At 43.1% G+C, this 26,919-nt stretch overlaps 1 protein-coding gene across 2 annotated transcripts in view; it reads right to left on the reverse strand.

Moving 5' to 3' along the window:
• gria1b (glutamate receptor, ionotropic, AMPA 1b) overlaps positions 1–26,919 on the reverse strand; it is a 63,152-nt gene that overhangs the window by 10,103 nt on the left and 26,130 nt on the right. For both annotated transcript variants that reach the window (XM_029251239.1, XM_018752236.2), the window contains exons 6-13: positions 26,590–26,748; positions 25,875–26,042; positions 25,300–25,404; positions 24,479–24,589; positions 21,969–22,175; positions 17,622–18,097; positions 1,425–1,623; positions 73–320 (exon numbers count right to left, since the gene is read on the reverse strand). In XM_029251239.1, the coding sequence (XP_029107072.1) occupies positions 73–320; positions 1,425–1,623; positions 17,622–18,097; positions 21,969–22,175; positions 24,479–24,589; positions 25,300–25,404; positions 25,875–26,042; positions 26,590–26,748 (1,673 nt within the window). The remainder of the gene's footprint in view (positions 1–72; positions 321–1,424; positions 1,624–17,621; positions 18,098–21,968; positions 22,176–24,478; positions 24,590–25,299; positions 25,405–25,874; positions 26,043–26,589; positions 26,749–26,919) is intronic.

Here is a 26,919-nt window from a genome sequence, read left to right on the forward strand (position 1 = left end):
CGCGCTAGGAAAAAAAAAAATCAGTTCATAAATAGAACAAAGGAGTTGGATGGTAAACAAAGCAATATATACCTTAAAGGTGAACCCTTAGGAGTGGCCACACCATATCCTTTAGAGTCCAGGTTGCCGCCCACCTTCATGGTGTCACACGGCTTCCGCTGCTCGATGTACTCATTCATGGTGGACTCCAGCAGGTAGGCGTACTTCCCTTTGGACTTTCTCACCCTGAGCACACCCTCCTCGGTCGTCTTCACAAACACGGAGGACTCCGCAGACTTCATATAGGACCACATCTTCTCAAACACAGCAATCTTTGACCTCTGAGAGGGAAGTTACAGGGAGTGACGAGTTTGTCGAATGTTTCATCTTGATGAGTTTAACCTTTTCTGCGTTCAAAGACATCTCTGTAACAGGTGTGTCTCACACACACACATAGATGCTGCATAAGCAACGCATGCCTGAATTTACCACGTACATGTGAGGATTTGCTATCTTACGTGCCTGGCAACCTGTCTTGGTTACAACTAACAAACACCATTACTGTGACTGATGCCGTAAGCTGAGCTTGACCGTAAACAACTCCTTTGCGGAGGCACCATTCCACATCCAGAGTGAGATGGGCGATCGCGCAAGAGGTAATGTTTACAGCTGATACAGAACGCTGCAGCCCGAGTTGTGTTTGACTTGCCGAAGTGTTCGCATGTATCTCCTCTACTCGTGTCTCTGCATTAACTTCCTATAGCTGCCCGGATCAAATTTAAGACCCTGGTTAGGGCCTACAAATGCATCAATGGAACTGCTCCCAGATATTTATAAGACTTGATCAACCGCTACACCCCAATCAGACTGCTACGCTCTTCCACATCTCCCCGCTTGGTGGTCTCATGTACGAAAGGTAAAGCACGGAGGTTCTCGGTTCTGGCTCCGTTTCGGTGGAACAGCCTCCCCCTCTCTCTCAGAACTGCTGAATCTTTGTCCACATTTTAAAAGGGTCTTAAAACTCATCTCTTCTGGACTCACTTTGCCCATCATCTCTTAAGCTCATGTAAGGTATAAATGTTCTTGATGATGGTTGGATCAATCCTTTACACAGCTGCTCCTGTAACGTAAATGTTTATGTCTATCTCAAAAAAAAAAAAAAAACTACTAGAAAGGTGATTGGGAATCGTCGATATTCTGGTAAAGTTTTATGCAGCTACTTGCGTGATGAACGTTGGTGCATATGGTATATGGTAAAGGAAACTAACTACTTAAAAATCACACATCTGCAGCTCTGTCTTTTCTCCTAGTGTAATGGACAAATTGTATTTTCTACGAGAGGTACGTCGCTTCGGAGAAAAGCGTCTGCTAAATGAATAAATGTAAATGTAACTGTACTACGCTCACAGCGAATACAGACATTCAAAGTCTCTCAACAGACTCACCCTAAAGAACTCTTTGGTGGAACCACCGTCCAGGGTGCCGTAGGCGATCTCTGTCTGCTTGGCCAGGTCCTCGGCACTCTCAATGGGAGACACCATCCTCTCCACTGTGAGGAAGGCGGCAAGGTTGGCCGTGTAGGAGGAGATGATGATGAGGGTGAAGAACCACCAGACACCCCCCACTATGCGGCCAGAGAGAGATCTACACATATACCAAAGGAGGTCAGATGAGGTCAAGGTTAGCTCAAAACAATTTTTTTTACCAAACAGAATCTTCTACCAAAAGATGGTTCATACTGTGAAAGCACTTGGAATATTTTTAAATGATGTTTTTTATCATTTGAAACTATTTGGTGCAAAATTTGCTGTAAATTCTCAAGCGCAAACAAAACATCATTATACTGTATGTTTTATAATGTTTGTTGTAAACTTGTGGATCTTGTATCACAAAGAAGCTTTTTCCGCTGAAAATATTCACACACGTCTCACATTCCTATGGAATGAAAACGTATATTCTTAACAAGAACACAAAATTGAAAGTAAAAACAAAATGTAAATGCAGTATTTCTACTTTCTGGATCATGCAGTTATTCTGAATAAATTCTCTTTGAAATGCATTAAATGTGTAATAGTTTTCTGAAGGGACTACCACAGCAATGAATTATATGCAGTTTTTAAAAGTAACCACTGGTTTTCTAATGAACGTATGAATATTAAGTAGCTTGCTTTTAATACCGAGGAGAGCAGTTAGCAGTTACTGTTCCAAAGCTTTGAAAAACAAATGCCTGATATGTACTATAATCCTCCGAAGACCTTCTCACTTCTCCCTCAAGAGTGTGTTAAAGAACAGCAACAAAGAGAGCCACCGCTTCACATTCCATCCTGTCCAAGGCAACAAGTGTGAGTTCACGAAACGGAGACAACGCAAAGAGGGATCCACGATTCCGTGTTTGGGTTCGTTCAATCGGCCTGACAGAACAAACAAAAAAAGGTCAAACAAACGTGAAGACCGAAAGGTGAGACGAACAAATGCAGTGGCACCGACAAAGTGACGGATCCCTTCGAAACGATAATCGACCAGCATTATTACATGTGATAGCAGAAATAACAGCTGCACAAAGAACAATGAAAAATAATAAACAATGGTCTATAACGCAAATCCATGGCATTCTTATGAATGACATACACAGTCCATAAAATGTACAGCATGTAGCATTTTGTCACTTTCAGTACTGAATCAATGGGGCTCAAATGCTGAACAGAAAAAAGCAACAAGTAATGCTGATGGAAGACAGCGTGAAAGGCATCATCATAAAGCAAGTAAAAGGGAGTAAAAATAATGTTTCCCCTCATTGCTTGGCAGTCAAGCGAAATCCACGGCCAGCTGGATCCTTTCCTCAAGATGGGGTAAGAGCATGTTGAAATAGACTTGTTTGAAGCTGTTCCATGGCCAACCCAACCAGAATTAAGGCTTAAAGCTGTTATGAGCTGAGCCGAAATTAACTTTAGTTATGGCAAACAATGTTGCCTTGAAACTAGTGTGTAAAGGATTTTCTCTTCAAACACCCAAATTATTGGAACTCATTGCATGACACCTTATCCAGATTTGGTGGAAATATTCAGTAGAAGTGTGTTTAGGAAGAAGCCCAAAATGTTTACACACAATATTCACTTTTCATTTACAGCATAGCTTTCTTCTAAAAAAAAAAATCATGGAATCCATCAAAAATGCAACAAAGCAGTAAACGCAACATTTTATGATACTTGCCCTATTCCCTACACTGTTCACCAGTCCCTCAGAGCCAAATCCTGAATTCTGAATGATCAAAATGAATAGATCACAGGGCTCTTCACACACTGAAACTCTATAGTATCTGGCATATTTCAGTCTGGCCCATCAGAACATAACGGCACGTCCGCAGTACTTTTCGCTGTCTGGTCAATAACGTTCCCTACCACCACAATGTCACTCCAGTACATATGTCCTTCTGCTGGTACCCAGTTTTACCCTCCAGTTATTTTCTGCTGGTGCTCTAGACTCAGGATACTGATGCGTCAATCGTTACTCAACGCTCCACTTGTGCCGGACACTTCCCCTTAGTCACGACCATCTCGCTATTCCTCCGCTGATGTCACACATCTCAGCCACAACTTCTCTCCTCATCTCTAGAAAAAAAAAAAAACTCTGCCACCGGTAAAACACATTCGTCACATTCTTTCTACTGTATATTCTGTATTCTCAGGTTACATTCCATGCTGCGTAACAATATTCACCTGTATAAACACTCAGTATTAACAATTTAAATTGCAACAAACAAAACTATGTCAAGTTACTGCTTTTTAGCAGCAAATGAAAACAATTATTTTCAGAAAATAATTATCAGGTCGGATCATATTTTAAATTTAGAAGAATTCATATGATATTTCCCTAAACTAAATTACCAGTGCTTCACCGCAGCAGACAGACCTCTAAACTCCAGCTTTTGGCATTCTTCCCTATTACTGTGAAATAATATAATATGGTGTTGTGGAAATGTTTTTGGTCTTTGATGAGAACTTATAATAGTTTATATAATGGTGAAATGAGCATAGTTAAAATTTTGTTGCAGGTACTGCGGGGTCAGCTTATGCTTTATGCAGTAAAACGTAAATAAATAAAAAAATGCTGGTTTATAGCTTTGATTTGAAATGCTACTGTATCCTGCAGGTCTTAACATGGAAATTAATTAGTCAGAGAGAAAAAGACCCCCAGCGCTGAAGAACATGTGGGGGAGACAACTGCACTGACCTGGAATACAGCTAAGAGTTGCAGCCCTGTCTTCAGTTAAAACCTACTGCAGCTCCAGTTTATTCACATTTCACATTTGTGATCATAGAAATATACAGAATATATAAAAATACACGTGCCCTGTTATCATCATAGGAGGATCAGGTGAGTGTCTAACAATATATTCAAAATAATTCCATAATAATGCTGTGAAAGTACAGTAGTGATTTATATAGTATGTTTTAACATGGTTGGAAATAACTGTAATAATTTTTTATTGCTTTAAAGATTGTAAGGTATACATATCTGACAAGCCAAATGAAAGCTGTCACCGGCTGGAAATTAATCGTTTCATGTGCAGTAGCTGCGCTGCAGACTTGTCAGAATGCATGAAAATATTGAAAGTGCAGGGATGAGCTACAATTTGTTTGTCCCATTTTGCATAATGATTTGCTGCATCCATCTCGCGGTTAAAGTCCTTTCAGTACAATTTTGGCAACGTGGAGGATGAATGATTTAGAGCATTTTCGTTGGTAACACAGCCCTTCGCCGTCTCATCTGCGGAGAAAACGGCATCTATACTCCTTACACTTAAGCACTTGATATACTTCATAATAATTTATGAATGACTCCACATTTTTCAACTGCACTGCAGTCATTTCCAGAAATGCTCCCGCTGGTTCCGTCGTACTGGACTGTACTTCACGTCAGTAAAAGATGGAGATCTGTCAGAGGGTATTACATTACATCACTCTCGCTGTCTCTGCTCAGCATGCGCCATCTGACACGGAACTTGACAAAGGAAGCCACGTTGAAATATCCAGCTGGTTCCACGGTTGCTATGACAATGTTCCCCATTAACAGCGATCAGCTACAGTGAAGTGCATTCATTTATGAGCCTGTGATTGTTTATTCAACAATATGAATATCACACATGGCATGCCAATGTTCAAAGGAGCATAAAGCCTAGAAGTTTGTGTTTTAAGTGCTGGTCAGCAGATTTTACTACATATGGTTTCTTAATGTTCAGTTTTCAATGGTTCTGTTCAAACTCCATAGACATTGCTGCACAAAGTCCAGAATCGTGATATAACTCCCTGAAACTGAGACTTAAAAAAACCCTACAAGTAGCAGCTAAATTTGTAATAATGTCATTCAAAAAGGAAAAGTTATTTGTCAGAAAACCCTTTTAAACGTCACCAACAGTATCCAAATTCTCGACATCTGAAAGTTGTTCATTTTTCATTCTTTCAACCATATCAGCTGAAATTCCTGTAACAACGTCACGGATTCTTTTACCAGTTAATCAAGAAAAGAAAAATACTGGACAGCATTACATATTAAATAATATAATACAGAGAACTGTATTGCGACTTAATATTGCTTAACATCTCTTTTTTTTCTAACAGACCATTAAAGCCATCCTACATGCGTTAGTTGAATGAGCATCACTCCAATAAGCTTCTGTCTTGTCACGTTCCTAGAATAAATGGATCAAAGTGCCTGGAGAGGAGACACTTAAAACACCGCTGAGATGTCCTCAGAAATATCCTGTAAAGACGTACTAGTGTAAAGTGAGTTTTATGAATGAACTTTCTCATTGTCAGTCCCGATGTGGCAACAATATATTCTTCATGAGTCACACACAGTGTGTATCCGTCTAACAGGGCTAACGATTTATCACTCCAATGTCAACATTTGATTTGCAAGAAAGACAGCAAAAATAGATATTATAATCACCAATCGTGCAGCTTTTGAGCTTAAAAACAGCCTTTATCATTATTTGCCAGTTCATTTGAGTAGGTTTGATGTATGCTGAAGGGGGTGCGGTGGCACAGTGGGTTGGACCGGGTCTTGCTCTCCACTGGGTCTGGGGTTCGAGTCCCACTTGGGGTGCCTTGTGACGGACTGGCGTCCCGTCCTGGGTGTGTCCCCTCCCCCTCTGGCCTTATGCCCTGTGTTACCGGGTAGGCTCCGGTTCCCTGCGACTCTGTATGGGATGGGTGGTTCAGAAAGTGTGTGTGTGTGTGTGAGAGAGAGAGATGTATGCTGATGGAAACACACACACACACACAGTCTGAAACCACTTGTCCCATATGAGGTTGTGGCAAACTGGAACCTAACCTGGCAACACAGTGCAAAGGGCTGGAGGGGGAGGGGACACAGCCAGGATGGGACACCAGTCTGTTGCAAGGCACCCCAAGGGGGACTTGAACCCCAGACCCACCAGAAAGCAGGACCTGGTCCAACTGACTGCACCACCACACCACCTAATGGAAAGAGAGGGGGAAGGAAAAAAAAAAAAAAAACTCTGAAAGGTTAAACACAATCTTTACATATACAGCTTCCACTAGTGACTACTGTAACACAACATTTATCCATCTAGATAGTCTACAGAGTTACTTGGGACCGGACAGTTGGGAGTGTAGTGGTTACAGCTGTTCCCTTTGGCCCCAAAGGTTGCAGGTTCAAATCTCATCTTCAGCTGTAACATCCTTGAGCAAGGTATTTACCCAGCCATATAAATGGGTAAATAATTGTAGGCTGATAAATGCTGTAAGATGTGTTAGAAAAAAGTGTCAACTAAATGAGTTCAGTTCTAAATGTAGAGTAGCATCAGGTAATTTCTCCAGTGATGAAGAAGGAATTTCATACTTCATATCCAACTCTGTACCTTTCCTGTGAAACAATGTGGATGGGCACATTAACACCTGCTGATACACTGTCTTATTTGTCAAAAGGTCCAGTTAAAATGTGCTCAAGAAGTTCTGTCTTCATCGTGCGGACAACAGGGATAGTGCCGACATCACAGTCACGTTCCCTGAGACGGAAATAACTTTTGATCTGCTGAGCACGTTGGCATGGTAGCAGGGTGACCTCTGTAGTACCAGAGTTCCATGCCCCCCAGGTGTGTGTTTGTGTGTGTCTGTGGACGTGCGCACAAGCCTCAGTGTGTCTCAGTGACAGAGTGCTACAGCAGAACTGAAGTGACAAGGCTGGCCTAGGGGATGGCGGTGCCCGGATGCTGAAATAAAGCTGTCGTATCCACCCAAGGCTTGACATCTCCAATGTCACACTCCCGACAGACACGACGAAGCAACACCCCGGGCCACGATCGCTGTATCCTTCGCTCTCTTTCCCGCGGCCAACCTTTTCATCTTGCATTGGCTTTGTCACGTTATCTCCATGTCATATCAAAACAGTAGTATTTCAACAACAATATATATCTCGTGTGTGTGTACAAGCTCTATTAGACAGCACACTTAGGCTTACTGACTTTTTTTCATGTATTTGTAATGCGGTATTTCTCATACAGAGATTTTTTAGCCTGTGAGACTTCAGCCATTAATGACAAGAAAATCTGAATTCTAAACTTCACTGCTGAATTTCTCAAAGCGATAATTCCCGAAATGTGGATTCAGATAAATGGAACTTGTTATGATGTTTGTCAAGGGAAATAAATGAAAATTAATGTGAATTTACTACATATCATGACTACAGACAGTTCTCAGGTTACGAACGTCCGACTTAAGTACAAACTGTAGTTACAAACCACCCCCTGTAAAGCCTATTATATTAAAAATTCAAGTTACATACAATGATTTGTAATAACAAACGGGCGCTACTTTGCGACAAGCATCAAAACATTGCACATCTACAGCGGTTCGTCGGCTCGTGGGTGCGTGAGCCCGAGGTAGGGCACTTTGTTCATTTCAGTTGGACCACACTGTTGTGAACAGTGTTTCTTGTGGTACTGTATTTTACCCTCCTACCCACGGCACCAAAGCATATATGTGAGTACATTTCCATGAGAGGTACAACACCTTAGAGAAAAGCATCTGCTAAAGAAATAAATGTAAATATAAAAAGAAAACAATCACAATTGAAACTAAAGCGGAAATAATAAAGTGATCGGAAAAAGGTGAAACGCCAACGAACACTGGAAAAGCGCTGGGCTACAATCGGTCAACGATCGGGACAATTTTAAAGGACAAAGTGAAAATAATGGAGCATTTAAAAGGCTCCGTCCCGATATCTCTCTCTCTGTATTATAAATACTGTATGTAGTTCCATTTATTATTGCTATTATTATTACTATTATATGGGGGTGCAGTGGCGCAGTGGGTTGGACCACAGTCCTCCTCTCCGGTGGGTCTGGGGTTCGAGTCCCGCTTGGGGTGCCTTGCGACGGACTGGCGTTCCGTCCTGGGTGTGTCCCCTCCCCCTCTGGCCTTGCGCCCTGTGTTGCCGGGTAGGCTCCGGTTCCCCGCGACCCCGTATGGGACAAGTGGTTCTGAAAATGTCTGTCTGTCTGTCTATTGCTGTTATTACTATTAAAGATGTATCTGGAAGTGTTTCTTTAATGTTGTTTATGCCTAGAAAGGTACACGATATATGATATACTAAGACAAACATTTGACTAACTGACATTAGACACGAACCGTACCGAACTGTTCCGACTTACGTACAAATCCGACTTGAAGACGGAACTCGTTCGTAATCCGGGGACTGCCGTACCTTTGCAATTTATAGCTTGTGCTCCGCTAAGGAATCAAATGCTCATTGCAGCTCTGAGAGTCTCATTACATTCAGTAACAATCACATTGCGGGAACATCGAAAGCGCTGATTGGGACGAAAAACTGTGATCTTCCTCACGCTGAGATGCCTGTCTTCTCAGTGGGTTGTTAAAGCCTTTGTTTGTCAGGCGGTGGAGAATAAATCAAAACCCAAGGCTTTGCTGTGTGTCTGAAAAAACTCGCACCTCTTCTTGACAGCAGAATGCGCTTGTAGAGAATTTAACCTTCTGGCTGCGCATTACTTTCCATGCTTCGTGCTCCGGACTCTTCGTCAGCTGAAAAGGAACCCTGTGCCGGACGCATGTGAGGGTTGCTATGTTAATAAGCACCGGGGCTTCCGGAATCAATTTGGCTGTTGTGGAACTATTCGGCGCAGAAGGTCAGAGGCGTAGATTATGCCTGCGTGCGGCTGGTCATAAATGTTGGGAAACGCGCTCGGCTTGCGGCGAGCAAGAGCCTCCTGGGACCAGCTGGGGGAACGCGATGCTGTTACTGGCAGGCCATCTGCAAATGCACACGAGGCCGCGCGTTACTTTACACCTGCTTCCTGATTTAGCAGCTCAGCTAGATATATATGCTTCTTTTCTCTCTCGTCTCTCCAATCACAAGCCATTGTCTCATTTAAAAATGCTCAGAATTCATCACGTAAAAAGTTTTCAGTAACATAGAAAACTATGTACACCATCAAGAGCTGCTTCACCCGAGCAGGGTTACGACAAACTGGAGGCTAACCCGGCAACACAGGGCCCGAGGCCGAAAGGACACACCCTGGACGGGATGCCAGTCCGTCGCAAGGCACCCCAAGCAGGACTCGAACCCCAGACCCACCGCGCAGCAGGCACCGGCTGAACCTGCTGCAGCACCCCCCCCCCCCCCCCCCCCCCCCCTCGTACGCCATTGTTTTCAGCATAAAACATTTTTCGGCATTTCGTCAAAAGAGAAAAATGCTTCTGTCGGAGCTTGTATTTCGTTCGCAGCTCAGATCAAGGTTCTATGATCTTTCCATCTTGTTACATTTAGAAGTGTAGAAATAATTTGGGTCGTAATAATAGCAATTAAGGAGAAATTGATCGCGCAGCAGTGTGCATCCATCTAACAAAACCAGCAAAACAAAGCTACAAATCATATGTTGTGTGGTTTGCTGCTGGTCTGCTGTGCCTCCGTACGACCATATAAACGTCTCCACCGAAATGTGTGCAGAGATGAAAGAGTTGGGCGACTCAAAATGAATTGATGTGTCGTACATACATAATAAAAGGGCAATTTCTGGATGTGCTTGCGGTCTCCTCCCAAGTTTGATATTTATAAATAAAAAATATCAGAGCAACACAATGCTATTCCAACATTGGATGAAATGACAGCTGAAAAGTGCTCACCTTCCAAGAATTATGACGACAAATAGAAACACAGTGTGAAAACATCCCCGAAGCACAAGTACTGCATGTAAAAGGTGTGCCCTGCGCCAATTTGATTAAATTCCTTTGTGAAAACAAGAACGTGTCCGGCCGAGACTTGAACGGGATTACGAACAACACGATGACTTTGCGGTTTACGGAGTACGACGCTCTGATGGCTGCACCCTCTGGAGGAGTCACATAATCTTTCCCTTGTCTCCTATTATAATGAACTCCAATCTGAACTGGATCAAAAATTGATGTTAATGTTCTTTCATTATGCAGAAATCTGCTCTAAATTCTAAGCTAAATTTGTCTCGAAGCCTGTATTAATACTGTGATATGATATCAGCGTAATCAGCCTGAGAGTGATACGGAATTAAAAACATTGGAGATATACTTCTATTCTGACAAATAATAAAGTAAATAATGAGTAGAGAAGGGTTTATTCGATTAAACTGTTAGCAAAATATAAAACGTTACATTTAAAAGGTAGCATATTGAGTTGTTGATGGACGGTAACTCTCTGAAAGGCTGGAAAAGCTTGAATTTACTCAGTCAGGGTTATTTCAAGTCCGTCTGCCCTAGAGCAGGTTTAAAATATTGCCAAGAGTAATATGCAATTTTAAACTCCGAACTTTCCTCATTCCATAACTTTTGCAAAACTTATCTCGCTAACTCAACAGTCCTTCCTCATAAAACCGGCTCCAGGGATTGTCGAGAGAATCCTATTAAGCAAGAAAGTCAAATTACCTTAAATATTATCGCCACTATTTTAAGATACCTTGTCAGCACTTAACTTAAAGGCGCTCAATACATTTAAATAGAAACGTCAGTCATAGTTATGTATCTCAGGTTAACCGAGTTCTCGTTTGTATATAGTGAGGATGCAGTGAGAAGGAGGACAGCTTCTCGAAGGTTCCTGAAAGTGCACGTATGTCATGAGAAATCTCTAATGAATTATAAACACAAGCTGAAATCCAGACTCCGACACGAGTGGTTTTAAGTTGCATTTTTGCACAAAAATCCAGCTTCCTCTCCTCTAAGCCCATACAGATTTGGGGTGTTTATGTTCCGGCGTTAGACTGAAGTACTCTGGCAGGTGCTTTGCTGGAGTGACACTGCAAATGATTATGGAAGGTGTGCAGATACAGAGCGAGCTGTAAGACACATTTATTTAAAAAAAAAAAAAAAAATGATTCTAGAAAATAGTGATAACTTGTAACAAGTTCACTGTGGCTTATTCAGGCCACTATAATTTAAATGCATGGACACTGCATTTTGCTTTTGTCACAGTCTATACTTATACACATGTAGTTAAGAAAGATTGTTAAATCCGATTATTTAACATTTTAATTTCACCATACGTATCGTATATAGTCGGTGGTTTATTAAAACAAAGAATTTTTCAGCTTTCTGCTGTATTTTGCTGTTATGCCTAGTTACATTAACATTGAATATAGTCAATAAACAGAAGTTTTATTTCTATTAATCATCATCAGGGGAGCTGGAATTTAGGTAAGTTATATTACTTAACAGTAGAAAAAATAACAAAAAACTAGGTGACCTTAGTTAGGAAATTATTCTAGCTTGAGAAACAAAAAAGAAGAAGAAAAATTAAGCAATGAGGACAAATGACAAAATATTATTAATATTAATATTGATATTAATATTAAGAAATTCACAAACCTATACTTGAAGTAAAAAAGATGTTGTCTGCAGCATTCTGTTGGAATGAGTATTACAAATAAAGCTAAAATTCAATGAAAAATACAGCACACATCAATTCATTCACTGATATTTTTAAAATGAAAACACAGCTCCTCTGAGTTCACTTTGATTTTAGAAAGTTTTAATAAAAAGAGCTACTATTCACTTGTGTCTTTTTGAAGTTTTGAATATTGTATCCTTAATAAAACTGAGATATGTGGCGTACTGTTTGATCCTTGGAAATCTGAAACCTTAATATTGCGCGAGATCTGACACTGACATTCAAGCGTTGCCTTTTTAATAAGAGAATGATTTATTTTACAATGAATGTTGTTTGAAGGTCTTTTGAATACATTAACACACAGTACTTGATTCGAAAATAATTTTTATTCTGTTGCACTTCTCCGCCAGATCGCAATAATCAGGGCCATTGAAAAATATGACTGCAGCCTTCGTACTACTATGGTACACGAAAGCCTTCTAAATAAGTACGGTATAAATAATGACGTAACTTAAGAGATCTGCGTGAATTCCCTCTAGAAATTGTCTATAGAGTACATATCCGGTGAAGACTTTTTTTAGAAATTTGGAGATGCCTGGATAACTGTTTAAAAACCAAAAGCGACTCCTTTATGAAACGTCTTGTTAGTACAGTACCCTAAATGTAAACTGCCGTCGCAGCCATAGATATAACCGACAGATCCAAATTAGAAATCGGCTGAAAAAACTACCTATAAATACACGTAGAAATCTGTATGAAGCCCCTATGCGAGTCATTTCCCAATGGCTTTATGTTCACGTTTTCGATTGTGGGGCTGGGAAGTCCGGGGACTGACTCGGTAAAGGGCCTAAACGACAAGGCCTGTTTATTTCCAGATAAAAACGCAGAGCCGCTGGAGGGCAGAAAGCAGCACCTGGCACACAGAGAAAGAGGTCTCTTCGCAAGTGAACAAAGGCAGCCAGTGTCAGGCTCTCCTGCAGGCCCACTCTTTATGTTCCTGGCTCAGCCTTCTGGGATGAGAATGAGCTCAAAACTTGGTCCATAATTCAAGTTTTCCCGTGGAGTGCGAGACGGATCGGTTAAAGTGCCTGTTGAGGTGTACTTTGGGGGGGTGGGGAGGCTGAAACACAGAAGGCTTCAGGCTTTAGTACGGTGTTTGAACCTCAACACTTGTTTTTTGCACATTTTTGGTCTATCCATATTTTTGGTGTATTTGGTGGGGTGGCACTGCGAGTAGCGCTGCTGTCTCACAGCGCCTGGGTGGTGCGAGAGGACATGGGTTCGATCACCCCTCAGTCTGTGTAGAGTATGCATGTCCTCTCCGTGTCTGTGCGGGTTTCTGCCGGGTGCTCTGGTTTCCTTCCACACTCCAAAGACATGCTGTTCTGGTTCACCCACAGTGTGTGAGTGACAGAGAGAGTGTGTGTGTGTTCCACTGATGTATGGATGAGTGACCCAGTGTAAGTACTGTATCTAGCAGTGAAAGTCACCGTGGTGAATAAGAGCTGGTGTGTGAGCTGGTAACACTACATAGAGTTCATTGGAAGTTGCTTTGGAGAAAAGCATCTGCTGAATAAGTAAATGTATCCTTTGAACACCCAGCTACTCACTACATACTGATCCTCTGCGCGGATCTGTTTTCAGAATATGTATTATGTACAGTAGCACCAGTGTTAATTGTGAATACTCCTCGGGACCCTTCGCAAACCTACAATACTTCTATGGGACGAACTGGACACAAAGGTGAAAGCAAAGCAACCCACAAGAGTAATACACCTCTAGGAATTTTTTCAAATAAAAACTAGTTCAACGCAAATGTGCTCAGACATGTTTTTGGCGCCGTTTTTAACCCGCGAGTAGGTTTGGATTAAAAGTTTCCTTTAAATGAACGAACACATAGCAAACAGGCACCGTGAAAGCAAAGTCAAAGTCTACGCACCAAATGGAACGCGTAGCCCTAACAAGCATTTCTTGACTTGCCTAATGAGACAGTCGTGTCCATGAGCTGTGTTGCCCATTGCAATTATTTCAGGAGGTTAAATGGGCTTAATTCATCACTGCATCATCACCTCCCAAAGCTAAAGAATCTTCCAGATGCTCATTGCCAGCAATACGAGAGGCTGCTCTACTCCAACTGGTGCTACTTCTTCTCCGCCATACGACCCTCAGTGTGTAAAGAGAGCGATCATTTTGGCAGGCCTGCGTACCGGAGGAGTTCACCTTCCGCATTCGGGGCACAGTCTGATATAATAACGGAAACAACAAAACTGGGACGAACGTGAAGGGGCCGGGCAACTAAAGCACGGGTGCCTGCGTGAGGCACGCAAGCTGTCAGCGAAAAAGCCTGAATCTTTGTGGCTGTATTTAATTTCCATGTGGCGGGGAAGCTTTGAGTGGCAGTCCTGACATTAAGAGAGAAACTGGAGTAAACAGGAATTCATAATGAATAATTATTGCACAGCTCACAAGCCAAATCTAAAGCATTGTTAATTCATGCTAATGACTGGCACCTTGTTTGTTCCTGACTGGGTGGATGAAGAAAGGATGCATTTCAGACTGGAACTCCATAGCCATACATCTAATTCAACTCGGTCGGAAAGGCATTTATTAATGGAACACGAATTTATAAAAAGCAAATACCCAGTAGGTGCTAAAAAACAGGCAGCATGGTGGCACAGTGACTAGTGCCGGTGTCTCACAATGCCTGGGTGGTGCAAGAGGACATGGGTTCAATCCCTGCTCAGGCTGTGTGGAGTCTGAATGTTCTCTGGGTGCTCTGGTTTCCTCCCACAGTCCAAAGACTTGCTGTTCAAGTTCACCCATAGTGTGTGTTCCACTGATGTATGGATGAGTGACCCAGTATAAGTAGTGCATCTAGCAGCGTAAGTCACCGCGGTGAATAAGGTGCGTGGGCTTGTAACACTACATAGAGTTCATTGGAAGTTGCTTTGGAGAAAAAAGCATCTGCCAAGTGAATAAATGTAATATTTTCTGAAGAATAAGAACCATTTAATCAGCGTAGGAGAAAGTTCTTCTGACTTTTTTTAACTATGAAGATTCTAAAAAAAACAAGCTAATTATCATATTGCACTAACAGACAATCAGCGATTAGTCAGCGATGATTGAATGATATCAGTGTTTTGTTGCTGGAAAGCATTTTGCCTGAAACTTAACGAAAAAGAAGCACTAATCGATCCAATCGAGTCATTGTTTGTTACTTTTTCCTTAGCTAATGCTTCCATACACAGCGGATTCCTGCTGGTTACCAACATATACAGCGGGATACTAAAGGAACGACCGCGTTCTTAACTGCCTTGCTCAAGGAGGTATGATAGAGGTCCCCTACTGGGCTGTGAACTTACAACCTACATGACCTTTCCCTGTCCTTAAGAGTTACGCAACCTGATCCCACTTATTAATCAATAGAGAATATTCTGTGTAGGAACAGGACACAGAGAGTGGAGAAATGCCAGGAACAGGTCGCTCGCAAGGGCTGCTTTGCCCCTCCCCGTGGTGCCGCCAGCGGATGGAGAAGCAGCTCTGATGCAGGTTATTCAGCACCGTGAGCGCATTGCAGGCAGCTGCCCCGGCCCGGCACCTTTCAGCGCCACGGAGAGCTCAGCGAGCGCCTGCGGAATGCAGGAGCATTTGAGCACCATGGAGAGCCCTTCAAGTGGCTCCAGGGGCCACAGTTGTTTCAGCGGCATGGAATGTACCCCCAACCTTGTACCGAGAAGCAGGAGTGTCAGGAGTCAACGAGCTGCGGCGCAATGTCATCGGGCCTTGTTACCCCCATGTATACGCCAGCCGAGTCTGGTTCTCAGCAGGGAGTTCTGCGGAAGCTTGTTTTTCAGCGGCGTGACAACTATGCAAGGTTTCCGTGCTTGGCGGCACGCAAGTAGCCCAAAGCACAATGCGCCGCGTCACCTCGTGGGATCACAAGAAAGCAGCGTGTCCCCAACGAGTTTCTCTCCTCCTGTCTGACCCCTTGGATAATGAGGCCCAGCTGTCTGCTCTTTGGCACGCTGCCGGAGATGGACCAGAGAAGGACTCGCCCCTGAGAGGCTTGTTTACGCTCACCTGTAAACATTTCTGAATACAGTGGGGATTAGGGTCAGGAGGTGCCGAGAGTGTGATGCACAAAACAGTAAAACCGAAGTCACCATGGATAAAAGCATTTCGTAAAAAGCCTAATAATTATATGACAACTACTGCCACTACTGCGTCTTACTGTCCGTAACTGTGCGGCTTACATACATGCCGAACATCATTTTAACCATAATTCTTTTCACGTCCAACACTGTAAATAGGCACAAGCTTCGACATCTGTCACAGCTGCATCGGTGACAATCAATTCTAAATTGGGGTTCATTAATTCCCCCACAGGAGACTGGCGTTCATGCCCCATCTAAATGTCAACCTCTAAATTTATGAATCCGTGAATAGTACATGTAACTGGCGGCAAGGGTTTGCTAATGGTGGTGGCGGTGGGGAGGGTGGGGCGAGTGCCGCGCATCGCAGTGAAGCCGACCTCTTTCAAAGTGCAAGTAATGAGTGCCGACAAAAAAAGACAAGTGTCAAATCAGGCAAGGACGGAACACGGTCGCTTCAGAGCAGCAGCGCGCTGGCTTTGGAAGGGCTCAGAGGGTCGGGCTTATTTGACAGCAGAGGAGATCGTGGAAAGAAAGTGACGATAAAACGGATGCATGTTTCTGGTATGGAGCGACAGCACTGTGTACCTCACCCTCCATCCCCTGAAGGGATTTCAATCACAGCAGTCAATATATGGATGATACAACTATAAAGGAAGAGGTCACTTATAAATTGTTCTTTAAACAGCAGCAAATATGACATACGATTGACACGGGATGGAGTATTGGCCAAATGGACTGTACTCTGGAATCACGTGTCTGCACCCAAATATCTCCTTCTGTTGGTGTGACGCACTCTTTGTACTGTTCTCTAAGATGTACATCGCTTTGGAGAAAAGCGTCTGCTGCGTGAACAAATGTAAATGTAAAAGGAGTCTGTGAAAACATTAGTTTGTATACTATACGGGTGGTCCCCGATTTACGATGGGGTTACGTTCCCCGAAACACATCATAAGTCGAAAATATCGAAAGTCGAAAATGCATTTAACACACCTAACACGCACCTCTGCGTGACAGACTGGGAGATGCTGATGGCTGATGCTGTCCAGCATCGCGAGAGAGTATCGAATCGCATATCGCTTGCCTGGGAAAAAAATCAAAATTCGAAGTACGGTTTCTACTGAATGTCTATCTCCAGCTCACCATCGTAAAGTCGAGAAAAGCGTAAGTCGAACCATCGTAAATCGGGACCACCTGCACACACACGTCATTATCAGTATTAACAAGCCTTGGTGATTTCCCATTGAAATCTTTGATTTCACATTCAAAATGCCTATTATTTTTATAAACGTTATGATTTTAGTGAAATGACACGAAAGGAGAAATTCACCTTTCTGAACTACTGTGACCAGTTCACACGATCTTCATAATCTTCTAGATCGAGGTTCTTTAGGATGATAAACAGCACCACACCCTATATTCACTAAAAATGCCTGTACCCTGAAAACATAGTTTGGACAATACTGTTGAACATTATTTTACTGAAATGTTGTTCAATGCCCTTTGTGACATTTCGCCTGAAAAAATGATGAAATGAAATTTGGTGTGATGAAGCTGATGGCGATGGCGTCTATACGGAATGAGCAGCAGGTAACTTACCTGGGCGAGATGTCACAGCCTTGCTGCATGAAGGCTCCAAGGGAGAACCAAAGACTGTTGAAGATCCCAAACTCATTTGTGTGTTCCTGGCTTTGCTGTTGTACTTGGTTCTGCTGGGCCTGGGACTGGCTCTCCCGGTTTGGCGACTGTGGGCTCTGTGGTGGCTGCGACTGCCCCTGGGACTGCGTCTGCGATTCCTGCTGCTCCTCACCCTCCTCCGGCTCGTCGCCGTGCCACTCGTACGGGCTGAAGCGGCTCACCAGGAAGAGAACCACGCTCACGCCTATGTAGGCAAACACAATGCACATCCAGATCTCATAGGCCAGAGGGTCCAGGAATGAGAACACTCCGGGCTTGGACTTGGTGGGCTTCTTGATCATGATGGAGATCCCCAAGCTCATGAAGGGCTTAGAGAAATCGATGACCTCCTCCCGCACAAGTGTGATGGTCAGCGGGGCCACAGCCACATCCGCTTTCTGTAAGGCAGTACAAAAATTCATCATCACCCAATGCTAAGAGCACAGAAGAGGCAACATCAATATCTTTAACCTCAACATCTTTACTTAAAACTGGAAACAAGCAAAATATTTCAAGAGTGAATTGCAAACAGCCAATGTCAAAGTTACAAAACAGAAGCTATAATTTATCCTGCATTACATTTATTTATCTTGCTGACACTTTTTTCCCCCCACAGTGACTTACAATGATTTACCCATTTATACAGTATGGGAATTCTTATTGGAGTAATTCAGGGTAAGCACCTTGACCAAGAGAACTACAGCATTTACATTTATTCACTTAGCAGACACTTTCCTCCAAAGCGACTTGCAACAGATACTACATAGTGTTAGCAGCAAACACACCTTATTCACCACGGTAACTTGCACTGCTAGATACACTACTTAGACTGGGTCACTTATCCATACATCAGTGGAACAGACACACTCTCTCTGTCTCTCACACACTATGGGTGAACCTGAACAGCATGTCTTTGGAGTGTGGGAGGAAACCAGCACCAGAGGAAACCCACACAGACACAAGGAGAACATGCAAACTCCACACGGACTGAGCAGGGATCAAACCCATATCCTCTTGCACCACCCAGGCGGTGTGAGACAGCAGCACTACTTGCTGTGCCACCCACCAAAATGAGGTTCGAACCTGGCCACTCCCACAGACTAGATGGGAGCTTCAGGAGGATGTGTTTCCCAAAATAGTGGAGCATATTGTGAATATAGTTCTATTAAGTAGTTGTATTTCTGTCGCTGATGTACCCTCTGTGTTTTTTGTCCCAATAATGGATTTACCATTTACCCTTTTCAAATGTCCAAGTGTAATTCCTCCATTTGACTCCAATCCAACAACTTAATGCACCCAGACCTCCTTCAGTTACCTCTCAGCACAGCAACATAGTAATAAATTTGCATTGTCTGGGGACGACCTAGAGCACAGTTACATAAATCCTTACTGTGCACAATTGCCATAAAATAAAGTGGATTTCAGCACATTAGTATTCAACGCATTAATGCGCTGAATAAAGTATCTATACTATAAAAAGTCTGTACCATTAAGATGAAAGACTACACACGGTTTCTCCAGGGACATTTTGCTTACATAAACATTAATTCTTTTTCTTTTTCTTATCAGACCTGTTTTTCTCAGTATGGGAAATACTAAAAAGCAAAGTAAGCTTTAATTTAGACACATTCCACTCAGCATTTCTATAAGAGGAAAATAGAAGAACACAAATTTAAACAGGAGTTTATGATGAACTTACACTGCTTCCATGTCAGTGAGAAATAAACTAAAATGAGAGCAGTAAAAACGCAATACAATCGCTTATGTCACATATTTAATGCATTTTAATCGTTCGATGACACACTTCTGGCTCTTGTCTGCTCTCCTTATAAATGCAGTGCCTTTAAACCAGAGCAAAGATGTACTGCAATGAAACAGTCTGGCAGCACAGAAACAAGACATGCAAAAAAGCCTTTGTCAAAGTGAGAGCCTTAAGGCTGAGCCAACCACGCTGTACCGCGACTACGGTAAGCCTCTGACACACTTCCCCGACACTTTGCTATTCTTTTCACAGTAGATTTGTGTCAACGGGCCACAATATCTGGAGAAAACGATTTCCATTTTTACATAAAGCACGTGAGCATGCCTGTCAATGTCCAAATTCAAACACAATTCTGACTCCCAAAAATTTTCCATTCATATTTCAGATTTACTTTTGTACAGATGAGTATACAGTTATTACACATAATCTGTAATCATGTTGTACTGTAAGTATTAATTTGTCACTTTCTTGGGTCTGTTGACAGAACAAACAACGAAAGTTATTCTCTCAGCTTCACCGGACATGAAGTTGAAAAATATTTTTTATTTAATTTCTGCAAAATTTCCTTGACCTAACATTGATAGCTTCTGCAGAGACAGGAATCTGTTCTCGCTGTGTGGTCCAGGACCATTTAAAACAGGCGCTTCTGCGAATCACGTCCTTGGCGTTTTAATATCAGTTTCGTGTGAGGTCTTCTTCTTCTCTTGAGTACAAAATTAAAAGATTCACATGGGCGGTACAGCAAGTAGCGCTGCTGTCTCGCAGCTCCTGAGTGGTGTGAGAGGATGTGGGCTCGATCCCCACTCAGTCTGTGTAGGGTTTGCATGCTCTCCCCGTGTCTGCGTATGTTTCCTCTGGGTGCTCTGGTTTCCCCCCACAGTCCAAAGACATGCTGTTGAGGTTCCCCCACAGTGTGTGAGTGACAGAGAGGGTGTGTGTGTTCCACTGCTGTATGGATGAGTGACCCAGTGTAAGTAGTGTATCTAGCAGTGTAAGTTACCGTGGTGAATAAGGTGTGTGGGCTGGTAACACTACATGGAGTTCATTGGAAGTCGCTTTGGAGAAAAGCTTCTGCTCAATAAATAAATGTAGTGCTAAAAAACGGTCAAAACACATGAACAAAGCTGAGGGTTTTTGGCTTTTAAACCCGTTCTGAAAAATTAAATTGACATTCTCCTGTTACTTCATTAGCAGAGAATAAAACTTGTAGCAGTTCAAAATAATAAATGAATAACATGTTCCTGAACATTTTAGTTGGACATCTAAAGAGGTCATCAGCACAGCTTAGTAGTACGCTGTGTTGGTCCAACGGCTAGTGCTGGTATCTCGCAGCGCCTGGGCTGTGGGATTGGATGCGGGATTGGATGCGGGTTCAATGCCCACTCAGTCTGTGTGGTGTCTGCATGTTCTCCGTGTTCCCCTGGGTGCTCCAGTTTCCGCCCACAGTCCAAAGCTGTGAGTTGGTGACTCTGAATTGCCTATAGTCTCTTTCTGTATCTATGTGTATATATAAATTAATGAATATGTACCACACATACAATATGTGTGTGATTGCTCAGATACTTTAATGAGTGATTATTGGAGGTAGTGTACCGTAGTATATCCAGCACTGTAAGTCACCTTGGATGAAAAGGTGTCAGCTAAATACTACGTTTTGCTCCATGTACTACATCGCTTTGGGGAAAGCATCTGTTAAATGGATAAATGTAAAGATACAAAAGCTTTATCTGCAGATTACATTTAGCAGACACTTTCCCCCAAAGCGACCTACAATGATTATTAAATAATATTGAGTTAACTTTGTCAGCTAGATGCAGTGCACTACACTCCCAACTATCATTCACACCTACTTATGCAGCAGCGCAATGTAACACACTCATCCAGTCTTACACACATGCCCTAAGGGTCCAGGTTCACCTGCAACGCATCTTTGGTTCATGGGAGGGGAGTGGAGCACCTAGAGGGAACCCATGTGAATATGAGGAGAACATGCAGGCTCCACACAAAATCATGGGAGATCAAACCCATGTCCCAGCGCAAAGGCCGGGTGGTGTCATGCACCAGGGTTACCTGCTGAGCCACTGTGCCACCCCACAGTTACATAACATTTACAGGATCACCCTTTGAATCGAAATCACTTACATAAATCTATATAACAAAGTGTTCTCAGCACAACACATGTGCACTGGTGTTGAGTGCGTGGGATTCGGTTGCTGTGCAGTGCTGCCCGGCATTGGGCTCGTTGGCCGGTGCACTTTCATAAACTACCCAACAGCTCTGCGATTTTATCTCTCTGCCTTTGGTGTCTGATCGGTCTGAACTGTTGTTCATAGCCATGTGGCATCGTGAGCCGTGAAAACAACGTCGGACACAGAACCCTGAGAGCTGCTGCTAGGCCTACAGATGCGTTCAGACTCAATGTTCCGCGAATGAGCAGTCCAGTACACCAGATTTCTCCGAAATGTGCACTGTATATCATGCTCCTACTAGCTGTCATGACTACTTACGCCATACACCAGCTCCCCCACCATGCCGTTCCACATCTTGGTTTCAGAATCTCTGGCTCCGTACTTCCCATCCGGAACAATTTCCAGTTTATAAGTGTAGCCGACGTGCTTGGCAATCTCCGCCGCCAGCTCCACGCAGTAGCCCTCGTACTTATCGTTTCCCACCAGCTGATCGTGGTTCTTTTTCAGCATCACATACGGAGATTCCTAAACAGGGGAGAACGGGTTGCATCGCCATTAGCGCTCATTTGTTCTATTACGTATCACTTGCACTATTCGGTGAAAACCAGCCCGGGCCACAACATTCACACATGATACATGCCAGGAGATTTTTCCCAACGGGAGGCTGCGTGATTTGGCATCTCCACGACACGGCAGAAAGTGGTACCAGCGCAAGGCTCTGCATTGCTGGCAGGCAGACAGAATACTGACCACTGTCCTGCTCGCATCAACGCAATAATTAACGAGCAAGTCCAATAAAAGGAACATGGCGAGTCTAATGAACTCGCTTTAATTTTATATGATTGCAGTAAGTGCATACTGAAATAGAAATATCCATCCAGTACGATGCTATAGGGCTTTACTCTGGCCAGCTGCCCTCTCTGTGCTTTGATGGGAAATGAATGACCCCCATAACTGATCGCGTTTTTGCATAGCGAGGAGCAAAGCACTTTCCAACAAAGGAAATATGCTGCCAAAAAAGTGCTAATAAGTTAATGTGATTCCGTTCCACTAGTTAGATGTTTAAATAATAACCAGAAATCTTTCTATCTAATCTGCATGTTTTATTTGATCATGTTTCTTGTGATATTAAAACCTCAAGCTATTTTTTTTTTTCACGAGACAATCAAAAGAAATGCCAAAAAACTAGGGTAGCTTAGAAAAAATAAAACCGTAATAAAAAATGTCTTTTACCAGAGGTAATGATTTTAAATTGAATTAAAATTGCATGGAATTACACAGGGAATTGCTCCGAAAGCACGAAAATGGAGCAGGAGCGTTATAAACACAATGCGGTCCGAGTTGAGTTACGCAGAAGCGGCAATCCACATATTTTTAAGCGCCTTGAAAGTCATGGCGTGTCTAGTTTGCTATTTTCCACCCAAATCACGGAACTGTAAACCATCAGGGCAGTGTGGCGCTTCTATTTCCGTAAGCGGACTTCGACTCGAGTCGGACATCGCACGGCGATATCGTGGCGAAATTGTACTGTGCATCCCGAGGACGTTGCAGCAGAGGAAGCACCTGGGGCTCCTGTCCACTAAGCAGTTTTAATAACATATTTCTGTGCATTAAAACTGAGAACGAACGGATAAACAGGCAGAAAATTCCAAAAAAAAATAAATCCACCCCGTGTCAAGTTTGAACTATATACTCCTTTGCTTATACCTTCTGAAATGTCTCTCTTTGTGGCAAGAGCCAGAACTGTACGACTGGTCTCCACCTTTACTTTTTAATCCCGATTATGTCGAAGCTTAATTCTCACAATGGTCCAGGTGTCTGTTTTCGATAGTGCAGGCCCCTCCCTTCCAGTAATCCCCAAAGGGGTGGCGGGGTGCGGCAGATGGGTCCCGGAGATCCAGGGCTGAAAAAGTTGCGCGCAGTTGCCTGGACTGCTGGCGGACGACAAACATATGCACTCACCCATCGGAGAAAGGGCAAAATGTGCACTTGCCATTTCGATGCATTCATTACTCGAAAGAAGCGGAGCTTTTTTGGGGAAGGCCTTTAAAAGCTGTGACAACCCCACGGCTCCAGGAGCCACAGGAGTTTCTGTCATGTCAAAACAAAATTTTGTTTTTCTTGTTTTTTCAGAGCTGATCCCGCACCCCCCCGGCTTCGCCACCCATCTGTTTGCTGAGCAACAGCAACTGTTGTGCCGAAGGAAACGGCGCTACCGGGAGCCACCGCGGGTGCCGGCGCTACGGCCCTGCAGATTGACGCCGTCTTCTTTTATTGCGGGAGAAATAACCTCTTGTTTTGACAGCAGCGTTTCTCCAAATGGATGATCACTGCGGTGACACATCACTGTGATGACAGAGATGTCCCCGGAAAAAGTACTCGTGAAGACCACCTTAACTGTACCTTCTATTCCCACCATTACCAGGTTTATCTATAATAGATATAATACACATGATAATCATGAACTCTGAGAAATGTACGAATATGCACCACGTTTCAGAAAATGGATTTTAAGTAATAAATTATTTACTGAACTACTACATTTCTTATACAATGGAAGTTTCTGTGTACTGACTGAACTCTGAGGATTTGATTGGTTGAATGATTTTATGATTTTTTTAAGTGACGCCTATCCACTGATAGGAGGATCAATACCACAGCGCAGATACTGCTCACGCAGGTTTAATTATACTCTTAAAAATCATTTTGTTCATAAAATGTTTCGGGAAGTTATTCCAGTTAATGTTGTTTTATCTCAATGTAACAGAACAGTTAAGAAAAAGTCTCTTTACCGTGTTCTTCAACCACAGCCCACGAGGGAAACTTACCAATATAGTAGTAACAATGTAAGTCCTGTTTTGCAATCCGAATGTTTCGTTGCTGCCGTGAGAGTAAGTTGCAGTGCTCACATATTTTTCTTCTTCGTTCCAGTATCCAACCTGTGAAAAAGGTAAGGAATATTAATATAACAGGCATTGCAGAAAACTGCTGTAATGATGACACTACAGCGGTGGTGAGTTCAAGTTCGGAAGTCAGATGGTGTCAAGACTGACGACTCGGTCCTGCAACCTGAAGGCTGTCTGTTCAAATACAAGGACACTTACTGCTGTAGTACGGTACCCTTCACTTTTCATGAATGCTCCCAGAAAACAACCAGCCTTATAATAGAATAAATAATTCTAAGTACCTGGTTTTCCAATGCAGTGTCACGGTGGTTTGGAGCCTATCCCAGAAGCATAGAGCATGAAGCAGTGTACACCCTAGACAGCGGGTGCCATTCCATCACTGGGCAATCACACACACTCATTCACTCATGACACATAAAGGGCAATTATGAGTCACCAGTTCACCTGAAACACATGTCTTTGGACTGTGGGAGGCAATAGGAGCACCAGGAGGACACCCACACAAACAGGTGGAGAACATTCAAACTCCACAACGACTAAGCTGGATTTAGAGCCACATCTAAACCCTAGGAGCTGTGAGACACCAGCGCTACCTGTTCCACCAGCTGAATTGTAAGCAGCTTCAGAGAAATATATTGGTTACGGAAAAAAGCAGATCAGCAAACAAACCAGTAAATACACAGATAAATAAATGAAATACAGAAGGCTGGAATAATACCTTCATGTTTGCAAAGGACATTTACCTTCTTGGGTCCATCTGGACTCAGCTCCATTACACTGACGGTGTAGTTGGTGCGTCGTCCTTTCTCATTGAACTGTATGTGTCCTGTCAAGCCTTCTATCTGAACCTGCGAGACGATGACCCAGGGACATGCACTTTGTTTTCACTCACATTCACATCAATAGCCAACTGTCCAGTGCAATCCAAATGTCTTTTTTTTTCATTTTAAATCAACCAGTCAATCACACTGCATTAAATATTGTATATATTTTTTACAAGCACATGACTCCCAGCACAGAAAACGAAGCTTTCCCTTGCGAGGAAAAACTGAAAACTGCTTGCTAGTCCCTCACACAATGACAGTGAAATAAAAAATGCATGAAAATGTTCGCGCAAAAAAATGAATACATTTATACAGGTATGGACAATATCACCTGTAGCACAAATAGCGGAGGATGATGACAGCTACTCGTTCCAGGTTGTTGGATGAATGTCAATTATTTAATCTGTATCTATATCTGTGACCTGTAATCTCACGCTGTCTGCCACTTATGTTACTGTCAAGGAGCCCAGAATCAGACTGTCGGTCTTACGTACCTGTTGTAGAGCTCTCTGGATGTCGATACCCTGCCCCCATGGTGCTGGGGGGTTGGCCAGACAGTCGCCGGCGTTGCCTCGGCGAGAAATGTCAATGCGCTGCTTCCGGAGGTTCTGGAAGGCGGCAGCCATCACACTCACACCATCATAGGTGAGGGCCCCAGTATACTGGAGAAACGAGGAATGAAAACAGACAAACATCCCACTTCAGTCTCAGCCAAATGGGGCTTTGAACTTCTCATGGAGCGATGCACATTTTACTGACATTCAAAAGAAAGTGAGCATTTGGATTTATGAAAAAGCAACAACATATTGCAACTCCTATATGAGTCACTGGTTTTCACACATTAGAATTCCCAGGTTGCAAGAAATTCGTACAAAGCCAGTAAGTCTTTTGTTTTTAAAATCACTGCAAGCAACAAGCCAAAAACAATGTTCAAAAACACGTTACATGTACGTTCTCAATTGGCCACACATATCTGAGATCATTCCTAGACACGCCGCAGTTACACTGTAGCATCCATTGACAGACCACAAGCTTGCAGGGCTAAGTGCTCTAATGTACACCTAGGCTAGTTCATTCCTTACATGTAAAATTGTAACTCGCAATAATCAGATTATAATGAGTTTAACCTTTCTGTGGTTGCACTGCTGTCTTTTTCGGAGCAGATTTATCCGCTCTTTCTGGCATTTCGCGCGACGCGAACATTTTTACCTTGAGCCGTTTCTTAGGAGCTTTGAGGTCCTTGCTGTCAAACTCGAGCCACTCCTGTATCGTTCGGCTGATGCTGGGGTCAGTGTAGTTCATCAGCTGGAAGCCCGTCACGTTGGCGCCGGCCTTCCTAAACTCCGTCAGGTCAATGTCCGTGAAGCCCTGAGACAAGACGTCAGGGATCACACGGGTGACAATGAGTATGGGCTCTAAAGAGAGTCCATGTAAAACCAGCTCATACGGTTCGACGAAAGCTCACCGACTCTTTTTTTCCCCAAGCTCATCGATACTTGATTTATTGATTGACTCCGGAGTAACGGAGGAACCGCTGTC

This window comes from Scleropages formosus, chromosome 4 (genome assembly GCF_900964775.1).
Source record: "Scleropages formosus chromosome 4, fSclFor1.1, whole genome shotgun sequence".
Taxonomy (NCBI): domain Eukaryota; kingdom Metazoa; phylum Chordata; class Actinopteri; order Osteoglossiformes; family Osteoglossidae; genus Scleropages; species Scleropages formosus.